Genomic DNA, 17,064 nt, shown 5'->3' on the forward strand with positions numbered 1-17,064 from the left:
GGCTGGGAGTGATTGCTGGAGCGCAGGATTTGGGTAAGCACAGGCAGGAGCCATTCAGGCAGCAGCAATGTGGTCTTTGTGACCCAAAACCACAGCCAGGCTGGGAAGGACACACGCTGTCAGCAGCAGCCAGGCTCGGCCAGCACAGACAAGGGATCTGAGCTCTCCATGGATCTCCTGGATAAAAGAGCTGGAGCAGGGGGGAACCGGCTGAGGTGAGGCCAGGCTGCTACCCGGCCCTTCCCTTCCCTTCTCTCTAGCATCACCGTGTGGCCACCACATCCACTGGGAGCCACACACTCATCCCAGCACTCTCCAGCCTTAAATACTCATTTACTACAAACCAAACAGCCCCAGCTGCTCTTTTATTAACCCTCAAGGAACCAAATGCAAGAAGTGCTCCTTCAGCACCCAAACCACAGTTCAGCCTGGCACAGGCAACTTCTGCCTGCCATCCTCCTGCTTGTGCCTCCACAGCAGCTGCCTCCTGCCCTCGAAGAGCAGGATGCCAGCAGCAATAGCAGAGTTGAGGCTGTCCACGCCTGGCACCACGGGGATGAGCAGCCTCCTGCCCCCCGTGCTGGCTGCCAGCCCCAGTGCAGCTGGGCTCAGGCCCTGGGTCTCCCCTCCCACCACCACGGCCACCGGAGCCCGTGCCCAGTCCTCGTAGTAATGCTGCACTGGGATTGCTGCTCCCTCCTCATCCTCGTGCTCAGGAGCAGCCTTGGGGCTGGATTTCACAGGAGCTGTTGGGCTGGCAGGAGCAGAGGCAGCCCCTCTGGGCAGGGATGTGCTGCTGGGGTCGTTGTTGTCGGCCACGCAGACCTGGATGCCCGCAGGGAGGTTGGTGGGAAGGGATTCCCAGTCCAGGCTGGCGATGATGGGCACACGGAAATGAGCCCCCATGCCTGCACGGAGCACCTTTGGCTCCCACGGATCCACACAGCCTGGGAAGGAACGGGGAGAAACAGTGACAGCACAGGGATCCCCACAAAGCTGGGATTCACACCACAGCCAACCATGCCAGCCACTCCTTAGGAACTCTGGGGAGCATCTTCAAGCACCTCATTCCCCCCCTTACCCCCAAACTTTTCTCTTACCTTTGGTGAGCAGCACTTTCTCACAGCCTGCTCCTGCTGCAGATCTCAGAATAGTCCCCAGGTTTCCTGGATCTCGGATGTTGTCGCAGATGAGGAGCAGTGGCAGGGAGTTGGCGAGCTGAGCTGCTGGGTAGGACATCTTGGCAGGGTCAGGCTTGGAAAAAATGCCTGAGGAAATGGAGTGTGACAGGTTTATGAGTGACCCACCCCAAGGAGAGGCCTGCTCTGAAAGAGTTGGCCCAAATCTCACTAAAGATGTGCTGGAGGAAGTGTTAGGAAAAGCACCACCTAAAGGAAGTTTGAGCAGAGTTTGTTACTTGGCAAGGAAAACTTATTTTCCAGCAGTGCTACGTCTACGGAAAGATTATTAAGAGAGTCATTATCTTAAATATGAAAAGTTTCCCTTTGGGCAGTGTTGCAACTGTTTCAGAGGCAACTTACCAAGAAGCCCCTGAGGAGTTACGAGGTCAGACCAGGTCTTAATGTCTTCAAATTTCACCTTAACCAAGCTGGCTCGTTTTATCTCAGCCTCAGGCAGCAGCTTCAGGTGCCTCACGGTGCTGAAGAAGAGTGTCTGTGGCACAGCCCCTGCCTCCAGAGCATCCTTGATCAGCCTGTGCCCCTCCAGCAGAACCTTCCCGTGATTATCCCGAAACTTCTTTGACTTGGCGATAGTCACCACTTTTCTGTGGAGAAATTATTCAGGGAATGTGGCCGTGATGCTCATAACACCTTCAGTCTGACCTTCACGAGCCCCTCAGAGCTCCTCTGGGAGGTCACAACGGTGATCTGAGGGATGGAGCACCTGTCCTGGGAGGAAAGGCTGGGCGAGGTGGCTCTGGGGTGACCTTAGAGCACCTTTCAGTACCTGAATGGGATCTGGCGAAGGACTGCAACAAGGGCCTGGAGTGCCAGGACAATGGGGAATGGCTTTGAACTGCCAGAGGGCAGGATTAGATGGGATACTGGGGAGGAATTGTTCCCTGTGAGGGTGGTAAGGTTGGCACAGGGTGCCCAGAGCAGCTGTGGCTGCCCCTGGATCCCTGGCAGTGCCCAAGGCCAGGCTGGATGATGCTTAGAGCACCTGCTCTGTGGGAAGGTGTCCCTGCCCACGTAAGGGATGGAACAGGATGGGCTTTGAGCTCTCTCCCAACCCAACCATTCCCCGGTACCTCCAGCCCGGCAGCGCCTGTTAGACCCCCCCTCCCTCCCACGGGCGGCCCTTTCCCCCCGTCCAGCGGGGCTCTAAGGGGCAGCACGGCCGGGCCCGCTCCCCGCGCTCACCCCAGCCTGCGGTCCCCGGCCGCCGCCTTCTCGTACCACAGCCCCGGCGCGGCCGCGCTGCGCTCCACAGCGGGCGGAGGCGGCGGCGGCGGCTCCCGGGGGCTCTGCGGCTGCAGCACCCGCACGGGGCTCCGCCGCAGCGCCCGCACCCCGCGCCGCCCGCCCGGCCCCGGCTGCGCCCGCGGCCCGCGGGGCCTCAGCAGCGCCCGCCACAGCGCCGGCCACGGCGCCGCCATGACACCGCCCCGTGACGTCACCGCGGCACCGCGCAGCGCCCAGTGACGTCACGGCCGCCGCCATGGCCGCCCGCAGGGCGCTGCACTTCGTCTTCAAAGTGGGAGACCGGGCCCGCACGGCGCGGTTCTACCGGGAGCTCCTCGGCATGAGGGTCAGCGGCGACGGCTGCGCTCGCTCGGGGGGTGGCGGCGGCTGCGGCCGGGAACCGGCGGTTCTGCGCCCTCCGTGTGCCCGGAGCGCGGCCCAGAGGACGGGGACGGGAATGGGGTGGGGATAGGATGGGAATGGGCATGGGCATGGGGGGAATGGGATGGGTGGGGATAGGATGGGAATGGGGATGGGAACGGGAATGGGGTGGGGATGGGAATGGTGTGGGGGTAGGATGGGAATGGAATGGGAATGGGGATGGGGATGGGGTGGGAGCCGTTTCCTGCCCGCTCCGGCCCCGCTCCCTCCCGCTTCCCCAGGCCTCGGGAAGGCGTTTCAGGTTGGAAGGAGGGGATGGATCCTCGGGGTCCCCTCCCAAGCCAACCCGTGCTGTGGCTCTCCAGGTGCTGCGGCACGAGGAGTTCGAGGAGGGCTGCAAGGCCGCCTGCAACGGGTGAGTGCCCTGAGCTGTTATTCACACTAAAGTAAGGGTTATCTTATCTTTTATTCAGTCTCTTCCCTTGGAACCTACAGCCCCCCACTCTGCAGGTGTGGAGCTTGTATTGAACATAAATGCCACATCTATAGATTGATACTTGTCTGAATTATTTCTTAGCTTACCAGGAATTACATCCAGTTTCCACTGATAGTTTATATAAGCGTGGCACTATCAAGGTTCTTGAGTTAAAAATCCCTCCTGTTAGCCCCAAAGGCTTTTGTAAAGAAAAAGGAATGAAAAAAAGAAGAAAGAGGAACACATTTTATTCTGAAGAGCCCTTTCCTACTCAGCAATAAGGAAGTGATTATGTAATTGCAGCTAATGAGCAGCCTGTGCTCTTAAAGCACTGTTAATGAGGTAGAATTGCTTTTATCATATGGGCATGGATGACAGCTCGGGGTCAAATCTGCCATGATCTCACTCTAGAAATGCAACTCCCCCTTGAAACACAAATACTTGCATCTCTTGGTGGTTCATTTCAATTCTAATGACATTAAAATATGGATAACATGGATATTCCAGCCCTTATGATGGAAAATGGAGCAAGACCATGGTGGGCTATGGACCTGAGGACAATCACTTTGTGGTAGAGCTGACTTACAATTACGGCATTGGGGAATATCGCCTGGGCAACGACTTCCTGGTGAGTTCCACTGCAAGCAGCCAACCCTTCTCGTGATAAGCTGATTTACCTTAATAATTAGAAGCTCATTTGTTGTATGGGTTGTACCAGCTGCCTTTTTTTTAATGCTGTTTGGTTCCTTCAACACTTCAGTGTTGTTTTTGTGGTTGTCTCTGAGATGGAAGAGCAGATTTGTGCTCACTTAAAGGTCCAGAAAACATTTCTGGAGCTCTGCCTCTGCTCTGGTGTTTGCTGCCAGGTCCAACATGTAATGCTGAGCTAGGAAGGACTTGCTGCAGGAAAACACTCTTATATTTATTATTTTAATAATTTTTTTGAGATTTAGTGCCTGGCAGCAGATGGAGCTGTCGTGTTTGCTGTGTTAAAACAGGTGATGTCTCTGCATCCACCCCATGGATTGTGTTGTGTTCTCTCTAGGGCATCACTCTGGTGTCCAGCCAGGCTGTGAGCAATGCCAAGAAGATGGGCTGGCCCCTCAAAGAGGTCACCTCTGGTGTCTTTGAAACTGAAGCCCCAGGAGGATACAAGTTCTACCTGGAAGACAAGGAACGGCTCAAGCAAGGTGAAATATTTACCCCTACTGGTGTTCAGCAGAGATTTACCAATGGGGTATTAGAGTGTGTTTATTTTGATGTCATTTTGTCAAACAGAACACTTTTTAAAATCATTTCTCTGTTACTTCTCAAGAGTACTAATGACATTAACTGTGGGTTTAAACCTGTAATGTTTGTAGCTAATTTGAAATTATTGCAATCCTCAAGATCCTGTGTGGAAGGTAACCCTGGGTGTCTCAAACCTGCAGAAGTCTGTGAGCTACTGGTCTGGTTTACTTGGGATGAAGATATATGAGAAGGATGAGGAGAAACAAAGAGCTTTGCTGGGCTATGCTGATGACCAGGTAAGTCCTTGGAAGACCACCAATTTCCTGAGAACAGACTCTTAAAAGGGAAAAAGTCCTTAATTAAAGCAACTGTGCCCTTAATTAGGAGTGTTTTAATTGAAGCTGTATTGAATTGAAGCTTTTAAAAAAAGTCAGGCTGTGGTTTGCTCTGGCTTGGTGGCAAAGGCATGGATGCGGGGATTTTGGAATCACCAGATCCTGGAGGAAAAGCTGCAGCCTGGAGAGCAGTGGAGCAGTGTCCCTGCAGCCCAGGCTGGGTTTTCCCTGCAGCCCAGGCTGGGTTTTCCCTGCAGCCCAGGCTGTGTTTTTCTGTTGCAGTGCAAGCTGGAGCTGAGGGCTGTAGGAGGGGCAGTGGATCACGGGACAGCGTTCGGCCGCGTCGCCTTCTCCTGTGCCAAGGATGAGGTACCAGCCCCACTTCCCTCAGCCCTTTCCCATTTTTAGTATTAGCAAAACTCACCTTGTTTATCTTCCTGGCAGTGAGGTGATTTTAGTTTGTTTTCTGTTTCCAGCTGCCAAGCATTGAAGCCCTGATGAAAAAGGAGAATCAGAAGATTCTGACACCTCTGGTTAGCCTGGACACACCTGGCAAAGCCACAGTGCAAGTGGTGATTCTGGCTGATCCTGTGAGTGAAACTGGGAACAGGGATTAAACTGGGGTTAAATTTCTCCTTGCCATTGGTTATAACTGAGCTGCTTCCTTCCAGGATGGCCATGAAGTCTGTTTTGTGGGAGATGAAGCGTTCAGAGAGCTGTCCCAGGTGGATCCTAATGGTGACAAGCTGTTGGATGATGTAAGTGACTGCATGATCATTTTCTTCCTTTTTAGAGATACATGTAATTTTTCTCATTAAAAATAATTATATCTTAAATAATTTTTATTTATTATTTATTTTTAATTTTTATTTTATTATATATTTTCATTTTCATTTATTTATATTTTTATTTTATTATTTTTATTATATTTTAGTATATATATTTATTTTAAATCTTATTTATATTTTAGGTTATTATTTTTATTTTATTCCAGTATATATTTTTATTTTCATTTTTATTTTATTTATTTTGAAAATGTTTACATTTTATATAATTATTTTCATTATTATATTTTATAATAATTGTCTATATTTTTATTATACATATCCATATTTTTATTATACATATCCATATTTTTATTGTTTTTATAAATTTAAAATTTATTTTTAAAACTTAATTTTTTACTCATTAAAAAATTGAGTTTTTCCTAGAAGCAAATTACCCAGGCTTGGTAAGGAAAATAAATCAATTTTTAAAGCTCACTTGGTACCCTGGGTAGACTTGTCCAGCCTCACTCTTGGGGCATGGTCACATTGTTTGCTGTGGCATAGAACATTGGTTTTCAGTGTCAGTTCTCCTTATTAGTAGCTAAAAAATAATGAATCCCTCCAGAGAGGGTGTGATAAATTATTCCTGCTGTTCTGGGCACTTCCCCCTTTCTTTGTGCAGGCCATGGCTGCAGACAACAGTGACAAGTGGTTTGCAGAGCACAACATGAAGAAGGTTTCAGCTTAGCTGGGGGAATGGCCTGGGCTGCTCCTCTGTGCCTTGGAGCCCTTCCAAGAAAATGCCAATCCTGTTCCAGTGCTGCCTTTGCACTCAGAGGCTGCTGGGATGTCCCATGGTGGATTTTTGGGTTGATTTAAGCTGATGTCTCTGCCTTTCACATCTCCTCCTTCCAAAGAACTGGGGCTGTGCAGCGAAGGAGCAGCTGGCTTCAGAACCAGGGATCATCACTCAAGGAAACCTCACATTTCTGTGGTGTTGTACTTGAAAGAAAGGTGAATAGATGCGTTATTTTCTGATTAATTGATTTTCTGATTAATTTGCTTTAGCTGTTGTTTATTTGCAGGCTAGAGAGGAGATTTTGAGGTAGCTGTGGCTACTCCCCCTCTCCACTGGGGTGTGGGGTGCATCCCTTTATTGGGAACAAAGAAATGATTTGTGTGAATGCTGCATCCTTGTTTCATTCCAAGGTGTTTCCCCAAATTCCAGGGGGAAATTCCACTCAAGAGCCCCTGGGATGTTTCTCATTGGGATCCTGCTGTGGATGGGGTGGTTTCCACTCCTTCTCCAGGAGATTTCCATGAGCTGAGGCTGTGCTTTGGGGTTTGCAGCTGCAATGTCTGCTGAGGTGCCAGGGGGCAGCTTGAAATAAGATTTGCAGTTAGGTTTTGGTAAGAAACATTGGAAATAACGGTTCAGGGTTTATTCCTTTGGAATGAAGTCACTCTGCTTTTTCTGGGAATACAGGGAGTCACTCCTGGCATTGTTTGTGCCAGGTATGCTGCCTGACTGCTCGTTTTCCTGATGAAAAAATGAAATAAAATACCTTAAATTGGGTTCTCGTCATGAAACTGAAATGAGTTTCATGGAGATCAGGCATTTCTGAGCTGGAACAGGAAAAATACCTTGCTGCAATTTTGAGCTTTTCAATTCACTTTTAATGAATTGAAATAATAGGTTTTGAATCCTATTGGTCAAATTAAACACGTTGATATTGGAGCACAGAATTAAATTAATTAATTAATTAAGCCCAGTTCAGGTTTTTTTAATGACAGTTTTGAATCCTGTTTGTCAAATTAAACACGTTGATATTGGAGCACAGGATTAATTAATTAATTAAGCCTAGTTCAGTTTTTTTTAATGACAGTTTTGAATCCTGTTTGTCAAATTAAACACGTTGATATTGGAGCACAGAATTAATGAATGAATGAATTAATTAAGCCAAATTCAATTCAGTTTTATTGATGGTTTTGGATCCTATTCATCAAATTAAACACGTTGATATTGGAGCACGGCAATGAATGAATTAATTAATTAATTAATTAATTTAGTGACGGTTTTGAATCCTATTCGTCAAATTAAACACGTTGATATTGGAGCACGGTAATTAGTTAATTAATTAATTAAGCCCACCTCCGCCCCGCCAGGGGGCGCTGTGGGCGCGGCTTGCGCCGTGACGTCAGCTCACCGCCGTGGTGACGTCATCGCGCGGCGCCGCCGCCATGGAGCCGGCGGAGCGCGGGGCCGCGATGGCGCCGGGCTGTCCCGGGGGCCCGTGGGCCGTGGGCGAGGAGACGGCGATCCTGCACGGCGGCTTCCTGCTGGCCGCCCGCCTGCTGCAGCCGCGGCCGCTGCGGGAGCTCCGCAAGGCCGACTGGCCCCGCGCCGGGGTGCCCATCACGGACGCGCTGCGCGAGATCGGCGAGCGCTGCCCCTCGCCTCGGGGCCGCTGGAAGGAGGAGGCCGTGGCCATCGTGTGGGCCAAGATCCTGCTGCCCGCCCCTCCTGCCGCCGCTGCGGCGCTGGAGTGGGGCTGGAAGGAGGACGGGTTCTTCTCGGTGGGCGCGATGATCCCCGATGTGAACCACACCGCGCTCTTCGAGCTGGTGAAGGCGCTGGGCGTGCCCCGGCTCTTCGTGCAGCTGCTGCTGGCGCTGCCCCCCGGTGTGTGCCGGGCACAGCTGGAGAGCTTGGTGCAGTACATCTCCAGCGACACATCCCCGTCCGACGTCAGCTTCTTCTTGGACGTGTGGTGGGAGGTGCTGAAGCACAGGGAGGGACAGGAGGATGCCACGGTGTCGGCGTTCGGCGCTCTCATCCATCAGCACGGCGGGGAGCCCTCGCTGGAGGATGGGCTGCAGCCCCCGAAGAGGTTCAAGGGTGACCCTGCTGCCCCCGGGCTGCCGGCGGTGCTGCTGCAGGGATTGAAGCAGATCCGAGGCAGCATCACCCAGCCCCGCCTGAGGTGCCACGCCCTGGCCAACCTGGCCGAGCTGCTGTGCCTGTCCTCGGGGCTGGGGCCAGGGCACAGCCCCCTGCCCATCACAGAGCACCTGGCCAAGCTCAGTGCCATGGTCAGCCTGTGGAGCAGTGACACTGACAGCCAGTACCGCTCCTGTGGGCTGGGAGAGAAGGTGAGGGAGGCAGAGAGGAGCATGAGCCTCCTGTGCCTGACCAGACCCTCTCGTGAGGAGCTCTTTGCTGGCTTGGACTTGCTCTGCAGCTTGTTGCAGGCCTGGGGAGAGGAGCTGCAGGACACTCTGAGGACACCTGAGGAGCTGAGCTTCGAGAGCTACCGGCTGCTGGATGCTCTGACCAGCCTTGGGAAGAACCTGGATTTCCTCTCAGAGACCAGAGACCTGGGGGAGGGTGAGACACATCTGGTGTCAGAGCTGACACAGCTCACCAAGGACTTCCTCAGGGACACCAGTGCTGTCCTGGAGGATCTGGACACCAGCCTGGTGTCTTCAGTTGCCATGGCAATCATTGCACAGAGGCTGGACCGCCACGTGGACACCTGCTCTGTTTTTGCATCTGAAAAGACCTGGGCTTTCTCAAAGGCCTGGGTTGAGTGCCTGGTGGAAAACAAAGCTCTGTTCCAGACCCCTGAGCTGGTTTTGAAACTGCTGGAGACGCTGGTGAGCTTTGCCACATCCCACCATGACAAGGAGACCCAAGAGCTGCAGATGCAAGTGACCAAAGCCATCATGGAGTGTTACACTGAGCTCTCATTGAGTGACAAAAACAAAGTGATCTCAGGTGTCCTGGCGTCCTGGGGTGGCCCAGGCCTATCCCAGAACGTGCAAGTTGTCAGGGAGGGTTTCCAGGAGGACCTGAATGTGACTTTGAACCAGATCACAGAGAGTGTGTCTGATGAAGGCCTGGCCAGGGCGGTGGCTTCTGTGGCCAGGCTGACACTCCTGTCCCCTGAGGCCACAGTGAAGCAGGTTTGTCACCTCGCTGTGGTCAACCTCGGAGCACACCAGTTCCTTGCCCAAATCCTCTGCTCCTTCCCAGCACTGAGCTTCCTGGAGAGCCATGAGGATGCAGGCAGGCCACACAGCCTGGTGCTGAGGTGTCTGCAGGAGGCAGTGTGGGGGAAGCTTTCCACAGCAAGGGAAGAGGAACAATTCCTTCAGTTCCTGGCCTTTCTTATGCAGCCAGGCTCAGCCACCCCACTGGTGTCACCTGCAGAAGTGACCAAAGCCTTTGTCCTTCCCTGTTTGAAGTCAGGCTGTGCTCAGATTGAGCTGAGCCTGCAGATCCTCAGTAAGGTTTTGGGAATACCATCCTGCTCAGAAGAGCACTGGATCAAATCCTGCCACCCATTCCCGCTTCTCCTCAGCCTCTGCAAACTTCTGGATGGTTACACCAAGTACTGGCATCAGCCTAGGGAGCAGCTCTTCCCTTCCCTGGAGACCAAAGACCTGATTCTGAACATCCTCTGCCAGCTGTGTGAGCTGCTGGGACCAGAGACCGTCCCCTCCCCGGAGCTGTGGGTGCAGTCGCTGGCCTGGCTCCACAGGAAGGTGGCAGCCCTGGACTGGACCGTGGGGCTCCGTCTGAAGAACCTTTATGGGGACCACTTCAAGAACGAGGTCCCAGCAACACTGTTTGAGATCTGCAGGTTCCCTGAGGACGAGTGGACATCCCAGTCCTGGCCAGCCTACGGGCCGGGCAGCGGGCTGCTGGCGTGGATGGAGTGCTGCTGCGTGTCCCCAGCGCTCAGGGACACCATGCTGGCACTGCTCTCCGTCAACGTGGACAACCCTGAGGAGGTGAATCTCTTCAGCAAAGGCTTCCTGGTGGCCCTCATCCAGGTGCTGCCCTGGTGCAGCCACGGTGAGTGGAAGAGGCTGGTGCCCGTGGTGGAGCAGCTGCTGCAGAGGCAGGTGCTGCACGTGCCCTACACGCTGGAGTACGTGCAGCACCTGCCCCTGCTCAACCTCCGCCCCTTCTCCTGCCACCTGCAGCTCTCTGTGCTCCTCCTGAGGGGCTTCCAGCTCCTCTGCAGCTCCAGCTGCTCCAGCTGGCTGCCCCCAGAGGCCTGGCTGCACCTGGTGCAGCTCTACTGCTCCAGCCTCACCGACCTGCTGGCCTCCCTGCAGGCCACGGCGCGAGCCGCGGCTCAGCCCTGCGCGCAGGAGGTGTCCTTCACCTGCATCCAGCTCTTCTGCCACCTGCTGCACGTGGCTGCCATGCTGCCAGCTGGGGGCTGCGAGGAGCCCCTGCTGGTGGTGGCCCTGGAGGTGCTGTCACAGTATGAGGTGTCCAGCAAGGCTGACGTGTCGCCGTGTGCCGCGCTGCGCAGAGCCAACGAGGGGCACTTCCTGCAGTCCGTCACCGACAGCCTGGGGCACGAGGAGCTGCGCTGCACCCTCCTGCAGAAGCTCAGCAAGCTGGGAGCACGCTCAGAGCACTGATCTGGACCTTGTAAGATCTGTAATAAACCCTTATTTTTCGTTTTTTGAGTTTGTTCCCTCCCTGCTGTGTTCTCCCGCTAAGCACTGGAAGTAGGAGTATAAAGATGGGTAGGAGGAGCCACTTTGGTTTTCCATTGGAATGGCTGGGCAGAGCTGTTCCTGAGCCAAGCTGCCAGTTCTGTGGCTGCAGCCTTGCCTGCTGCTGGCTCTCTGCATTTACACAGCAGCCTCCAGCATCGAGGAAATAGCTTCCCTCTGGCTGCTTTGCCACCAGCCCTCTCCTAGTCCCGGGAGAATTGCTGGTTTTGCCATGTGCTGCCTGAGGCTGGAAAGCAAGTTGGAGGCTGGGATCGAGTTGGGTGAGTTCAGGACAGGCAGGAACCTTTGGAAATCCATGTGTGCTGCTTCTGCCCGGAGGTGGGGGTGCAGCAGTAACCCCACATGTAACGCCCCCACCCAGCAATGAACAGCACGTGGAAGAGCCAGCCAGTGGTGTGACTCAGAGAGGAAATCTTTATTGGTCTCCTGATAGTAAATAGGGCAGTGTTAGTGCAAACTGAGGTGCCTCATTGGCTGGGGTTTTTTTTGGTCCTTACATAAGGCACGTTATTCGCAATGAAAACAGTGAGATACAACATCTGTAAGGAGTTGCAGGAGTTTGTAACATCAGCTGGTCTCGGTGGTTACTGTGACTGTGGAGTCTCTGCAACGACAACCACAGGTCGGAAGAGGCCCTTTTTGTTTTTTTACACTGTATCCAGAACAGCAGCTGTGGTTGGGATGAGATCCAACGCCCAAAAGATCCAGGTTTCGCAGAGCTTGGCTGCTGGTTTCAAACAGAATGAAAGGCACAGAGTGGTCACAGGTCTCTGGGCATGGGGACTGTGCCAGGGCTGTGCCAGTGCAGTTCCCTGCCTGGAGCAGGCACAGGAGGCTGCAGGAGGAGGTGGCTGTCCTGGCTGCAGGGGATGAACTCAGCTGTGGTCTGATTGCACACATCCTGTGGTGCAGGGCAGGCTGGGGAGCCTGTACCCATTTTACTGTGACTAAAAGTGGAAATGAGCTGGTCAAGGACCAGCTCAGCATCCTGCTCTGGGGTTGCTGATTCCTTCTGTGCAGCCCCACGTCTGTCCCTGGCAGCCTCATGGGGGTGGGATGGGGCTGGAGGGATGGACTGTACAGGTGTTTCCAGGGGGTGGTGGTGCCAGCTGCAGGGCAGGGCCTGCCAGGTGGTTTTAAATACCTGCTGAGGGATGCAGGCCAGATAAAAGCAGCTGTGGTTAGGGGAGGGAAAATTGCACCCCTTGCCAAGGAAGGGCTCTGCATAGTGCTCTGTGTGGTGGTGGTGAGACAAGGACTTGGCAGGCTCCTATCCCCATCCTGTCTGAGACAGCAGAACCATTCCCCTGTCCTGGCATGAGCTTCTGCCCTCCAGCCCTGCTGGGAGCACAGGAGTCCCCCCAGGACTGTCAGAGGTTTGTAGAGAAAAGCACCCAAAAGCACCGTGTGGGGTTGAGTGGAGCTTGAGCCCAGCAGCAGCAGAAGGAGGAGGAGATGAGGTGCACGTGGAAGGTCAGAGGCCGAACAGGGCTGTAGTGTAGAGCTGAGGTCAGTAAAGGTCAGGAAGGGCTCTGCAGAGCTGTGCTGCAGCTCCAGGCCTGGCTGGGGCCGCGGCAGGTCCGGCACAGGCTCCCCATGGCCGGGGCTGGGCCCGCTCCAGCATCTCCGCGCCGGTGTCCGGTGTCAGCGCCGGGGGGGCTGGAACAAACCCCTCTCGTGTAACCCTCGGGCCGCAGAGCCGCCTCCCAGCGGGAATGTCGCGCTTCCAGGCCGGCTCCCCCCTCGGCAGGAGGACGCGAGGAGAGCCCTCCAAGCCCCGGCTGTGCTGCTGACGGGAGGCGCTTCCAGCGGAGCCGCCGCTCCCCGAGGGAAGGGCCGGGGGCTGCCCCGTGCCAGCCCCTGCCGTTATCAGCTCCGTTATCTGCTCCGGTGGGCGGGAGAGCCGCTGTAGAGCCGGGCGGCCTTGCGGCAGATGAGCATGAACCAGTAGAGCTGGGGGGCGATGAGGGAGGCGTTGGCGATGTTGCAGTGCAGGGGGATGCGGAACGGCACCAGGTACACCGGGATCCCCACCTGGCGGCCGTAGGCCGCGTACATGAAGGGGAAGAGGAGGATGCGGCACACGAAGAAGGTCACCAGGACGAGGATCCCGTTCACCTTGTGCAGGAGCGTGTCCTGCATTTTGAGCTGGGGAGGAAGGAGGTGAATGTGGGGTGAGCAGCATCACAAAGCTCCGGGGCACTGGCGGTGCTGGGAGCATCCAGGAGGGCTGGAGGAAGGGGAGTGGGAAGGGATGGAGGAGGGCAGAGGGCAGGGGTGGGAATTAATGTGGTGCAGGAGAGGGCAGCACCAGCCCAAGGGCATGCTGGGCATGCTGGTGACTGGGAGAGAGGGATGGGACGCTGGGAGGAAGGCAGCACTGCAGGGGAGATCTGTGCCACAGCTGTGGGGCTGCTCCTCTCTGAGACACCCCCAGCTCAGCCAGTGCCTGAAGAGGGCCTGATGGGCCCTGGGCCAGGGAAAGGGGATGAACTGCTGGGGGCTTCCCGGCCCTGAGCCCCATCCCTCCTGACCTACCTGCATGAGGATTTTGCCCAGTGAAACAAAAGGTGTGCTCAGCTCTGCTGTGAAGATGCAGCCCACGAAGAAGTCCCCGAGCTCTCCCCTGAAGTGCTGTAAAGAAAGCCAGCACTGAGCATGGGGCCCTGCAGAGAGGTGGCCAGGAGCCAACACCCAGCATGTCCAGAGGGGTCTGGACTCCTGCAGCAGCCCTTACCTGGGTGATGGGGGTGAGCACGATGAGGATGAAGAGGTGGTGGGTCACCATCAGCCTCTCCTGCAGGAGGAAGCTCCACACGCTGGCCAGCGAGTGCTTCTTCTCCAGGATCCCCTTCTCCTGGCTCTTGTGCCAGTGGCAGAGGTACATGACATAGATGTCATAGGTCATGTAGGGAACCAGGACCCAGACATACTCCACAGCCAGCCAGTGCCTGGGGAGGAGCAGCACACACAGAGACATCACAACAGCTCCCAGCACCTTGCTCTGGGAGATAGAAGAGTCTTTAGGACTGAAATGGCAGCATTCTCAATGGATTTTGAAGCTGAAAGGAGGTGAGTTTTAACTCTGTTTGGCTCAGCAAGTACAGGCTGAGCCAGAGAAAAGGTGCCTGGTACGTGTGGAAGAAGGATCTCAGTGCTGACCCTGCTGCTGCTGGGCTGTGCCAGGCACTGAGCTCAGCCTGGCCAAGCACAAACACAGCACTAAGGATGGATCCTGATTAGCCCCACAGCCAGGTGGTTGCTGCACGGACCAGAGGCACAGCATTTTTTGGGATCCAGCACCAAGCTGACACCTTTGCACAGGTGATCTCCTCCCTAAGCCCTCAGACCCCCAGAGCTGGTGCTTGGTGGTGGAAACCCCCAGTCCTGGGTCTCTCCTGCCTGTCACACTGCACCAGCTGGCTGCCTAACCCAGGGAATGCTTGGGAAGCACGTGGAGAACTCAGAGTTAAGCAGGGATGGCTGGCCTGGAGTTTGGAGAGTGAAGCACAAAATATCCAATATAGGCAATAAACCCCCATGAGGCGTTTGTCAGTTGGGAAATAATTGCAGGCAGCTGCCTGTTCCCAAAGCATGTTGGAATCCTGGTTGCACAATCTGGGCAGCAGCAAGCCCTGCTCTGCAGGGACACCAGCCTCCTTAAAAAGTCCTGCATGAAATCACACTGATAAAAAAAAAAAAAAATAGACAAAACTACCCTTTGCCGTTGCTTGGAGAAATGTAGCTTGGGGCTCAAATCTCTTTTTGCTCTCTTGCCATCCCAAGAAAAAAATTATTGTGGCAGTTCTGCTCCAGATGGAAAGATGTGAGTGGTGTGAAGCACGGGTGGCAAGTGATTGTGTTCGCAAAACTTGCCCAGGGCTTTGGAGGGCAATTACAGCACCAGCAATATAACGATTGTCTGCCTCTGGAAATAAACTGGCAAATTTTACCGCAACCTTTGTGATGCTTCCTGGCTCGCTGTCTTGCTGTCATCTTCCCTGCTGAGCACTGGGCTCAATTTCCTCCAGATTCAAAGAAAATCTAGGTCTCTGCCCACAAAGTGTTTGCACAGAGCCCTTGGCCTTGAGTACACCCAGGCAAGCAGACAGCTCCGGGGGAAGGAGGGCTGCTGGCAGCACCTTCTGTCTGTGTGGCTTTGGGATCTATCATCTGCCTTATCTATACAGCAGAAATTTTATTTCAGAACAAAAAGATAACTCATAGATTGCCTGGGTTAAGCAGGTGTGAGGATCTGGGTAGATATCTCTACCTAGAAGAGCAAGGCAAGATAATTCATATCTGTGTGTTAAAGACAGGTGTGTATGGCCAAGGTGGCAGCCCTTCCTGAAATTCACCCTAAAATTGGTGTGTGATGGTTGAATTCCAGCTCAGCATAATTATATTCTTCCCTCCTGCAATCTTCTCTGCTAGTCTGGATAATAGCTCTGTTTTTAAGACTTCTGACCCAGATTACACTATCACTGCTCCTGAGAGCCACTTCTGGGCAGTTTATCTCAGAGCACCGAGGACAAGGCAGCAAGATTTTCCTTCAGAGCAAGCTCCATCCCAACTTTACCATTTCTGGACTATTTCAGAATCCTTTTGGCATGCCTTGATTTACCTCTGAAATCAGTTCTCAACAGGTCTGCTTGACTCTACAATTTCAGTTTCCAGCAAGGAGACTCCCTACCCCTTCAGAGCTGTTGATATCTGTATTTTTCTCTCATATCCAGCCCATGTTCCAGCCCCTGTTCCAGCCCATCCTTTGAGGACCCTGTGCTGGCAGAGCACCCCCAGGCCTGAGCAAGCTGCTGCTGTTCAGGGGGTGTACAGCCAGCACATTGCCCAACCCAAATGGGGCAAAGAGGAGCACGAAATCGATTTTCCTCTCCCCTTTGTACGTGCAAGCCTTTGGCAGAGCACATCCTCAAGCACATCCCCAGGGGGCTCTGCCTTACCTGTCGTGCACCACGTTCTTGCAGCTGAGCATAACCGTGATCCCCGACACCGTTGCCATCGTGGCTTGGACCGTTGATACCAGCCTGAAACGGACAGAGAGGAAAGGGCTCACCCCAAATGTGACCCCAAACGGGCCGAGGCTCGGGGCTGCCACCGGGAGAGCTGGTGGCACTGAGGTGCCCGCTCCGTGCACACCGCAGCGCCTCGTCACGGCGAGGACGTGTCGGGGTGGCTGTGCCAGGGGGATCGTGCCGGCTCCCGTCCCTTCCACCCCCGCGGGCCGGTGGAAACGCTGCCGGTTCCCCGTGGGCAGAGGGAGGGAGAGCTGCAGCAGAGCATCCCCGGCCCGACAGCGGTACCGCGGTGCGGGTCCGGCCGGGCAGAGATGCCGGTGCTCGGGGGGATGCTCTCACTCGGTGGGATGCCCGTTCTCCGGTGGGATGCCCACGCTCGGAGTGCTGCTCCTTGGCGCCGGTCCTTGCTCCCCCCCGCTCGGGCCAGCCAGGGACCGTTCCCCGGAGCGTCGCGGCACCCCCGAGTCCAGGCTCACGGCCGGCGCGACTCGGTGCTCGTGGCCCGCCCGGATCGCTCCCGGTCCCGCTCCCGGTCCCCATCCCGGTCCCGGCGGGTCCCGCCGCGGTTCCCGTCACCTCCCGCCGCTGCCGCCCGTACCTGCCGCTGAGGAGGATGCGGTCCTTGAGGCTCAATCCCGGGGAGGCCCAGCGCAGCAACCGGATGCAGAGGATGAAGAGCCCCGGGAAGAAGGCGGAGGCGAGGGCCAGCGTCCGCCACATGGGGACGAGCGCGCTGTCTCCCGCCGCCGCTTGTCAACAGCCGGCCGGGCGGCGAGAGAGCCCGGCTCGGCTCGGCTCGGTTCAGCTCGGTCCGGCTCTGCTGGGCCAGGCTCGGCTCGGCTCGGCTCGGTCCGGACCAGCCCCGCCGCTCCC

At 55.0% G+C, this 17,064-nt stretch overlaps 4 protein-coding genes across 5 annotated transcripts; 2 read left to right on the forward strand and 2 right to left on the reverse strand.

Moving 5' to 3' along the window:
• Positions 1-332: 332 nt before the first annotated feature.
• Positions 333-1,673, reverse strand: MRM3 (mitochondrial rRNA methyltransferase 3). The gene is made up of 3 exons (XM_036395289.2): positions 1,600-1,673; positions 1,101-1,268; positions 333-947 (listed from the first exon to the last, which is right to left on the reverse strand). Exons 2-3 carry the CDS (start codon positions 1,237-1,239, stop codon positions 424-426), a joined length of 663 nt encoding a protein of 220 aa, XP_036251182.1. The 5' UTR covers positions 1,240-1,268; positions 1,600-1,673; the 3' UTR covers positions 333-423.
• Positions 1,674-2,659: 986 nt separating this feature from the next.
• GLOD4 (glyoxalase domain containing 4) lies at positions 2,660-6,656 on the forward strand. The gene is made up of 9 exons (XM_036395071.2): positions 2,660-2,772; positions 3,173-3,222; positions 3,790-3,910; positions 4,328-4,472; positions 4,672-4,808; positions 5,130-5,216; positions 5,324-5,437; positions 5,519-5,605; positions 6,297-6,656. Exons 1-9 carry the CDS (start codon positions 2,683-2,685, stop codon positions 6,360-6,362), a joined length of 897 nt encoding a protein of 298 aa, XP_036250964.1. The 5' UTR covers positions 2,660-2,682; the 3' UTR covers positions 6,363-6,656.
• Positions 6,657-7,730: 1,074 nt separating this feature from the next.
• GEMIN4 (gem nuclear organelle associated protein 4) lies at positions 7,731-11,108 on the forward strand. Of its 2 annotated transcripts, XM_054517016.1 has the most exons (2): positions 7,731-10,510; positions 10,565-11,108. In XM_054517016.1, exons 1-2 carry the CDS (start codon positions 7,856-7,858, stop codon positions 11,054-11,056), a joined length of 3,147 nt encoding a protein of 1,048 aa, XP_054372991.1. In that variant the 5' UTR covers positions 7,731-7,855; the 3' UTR covers positions 11,057-11,108. The 2 variants fall into 2 exon arrangements, with proteins under 2 accessions (XP_054372991.1, XP_036250962.1); XM_036395069.1 differs by having other exon boundaries at positions 7,731-11,108.
• A 438-nt stretch (positions 11,109-11,546) lies between these two features.
• TLCD3A (TLC domain containing 3A) lies at positions 11,547-16,985 on the reverse strand. The gene is made up of 5 exons (XM_036395072.1): positions 16,790-16,985; positions 16,117-16,200; positions 13,893-14,106; positions 13,694-13,789; positions 11,547-13,303 (listed from the first exon to the last, which is right to left on the reverse strand). The coding sequence occupies exons 1-5, from the start codon at positions 16,909-16,911 to the stop codon at positions 13,034-13,036; spliced, it is 786 nt and encodes a 261-aa protein (XP_036250965.1). The 5' UTR covers positions 16,912-16,985; the 3' UTR covers positions 11,547-13,033.
• Positions 16,986-17,064: the final 79 nt, after the last annotated feature.

Source organism: Molothrus ater, chromosome 21 (genome assembly GCF_012460135.2).
Source record: "Molothrus ater isolate BHLD 08-10-18 breed brown headed cowbird chromosome 21, BPBGC_Mater_1.1, whole genome shotgun sequence".
Taxonomy (NCBI): domain Eukaryota; kingdom Metazoa; phylum Chordata; class Aves; order Passeriformes; family Icteridae; genus Molothrus; species Molothrus ater.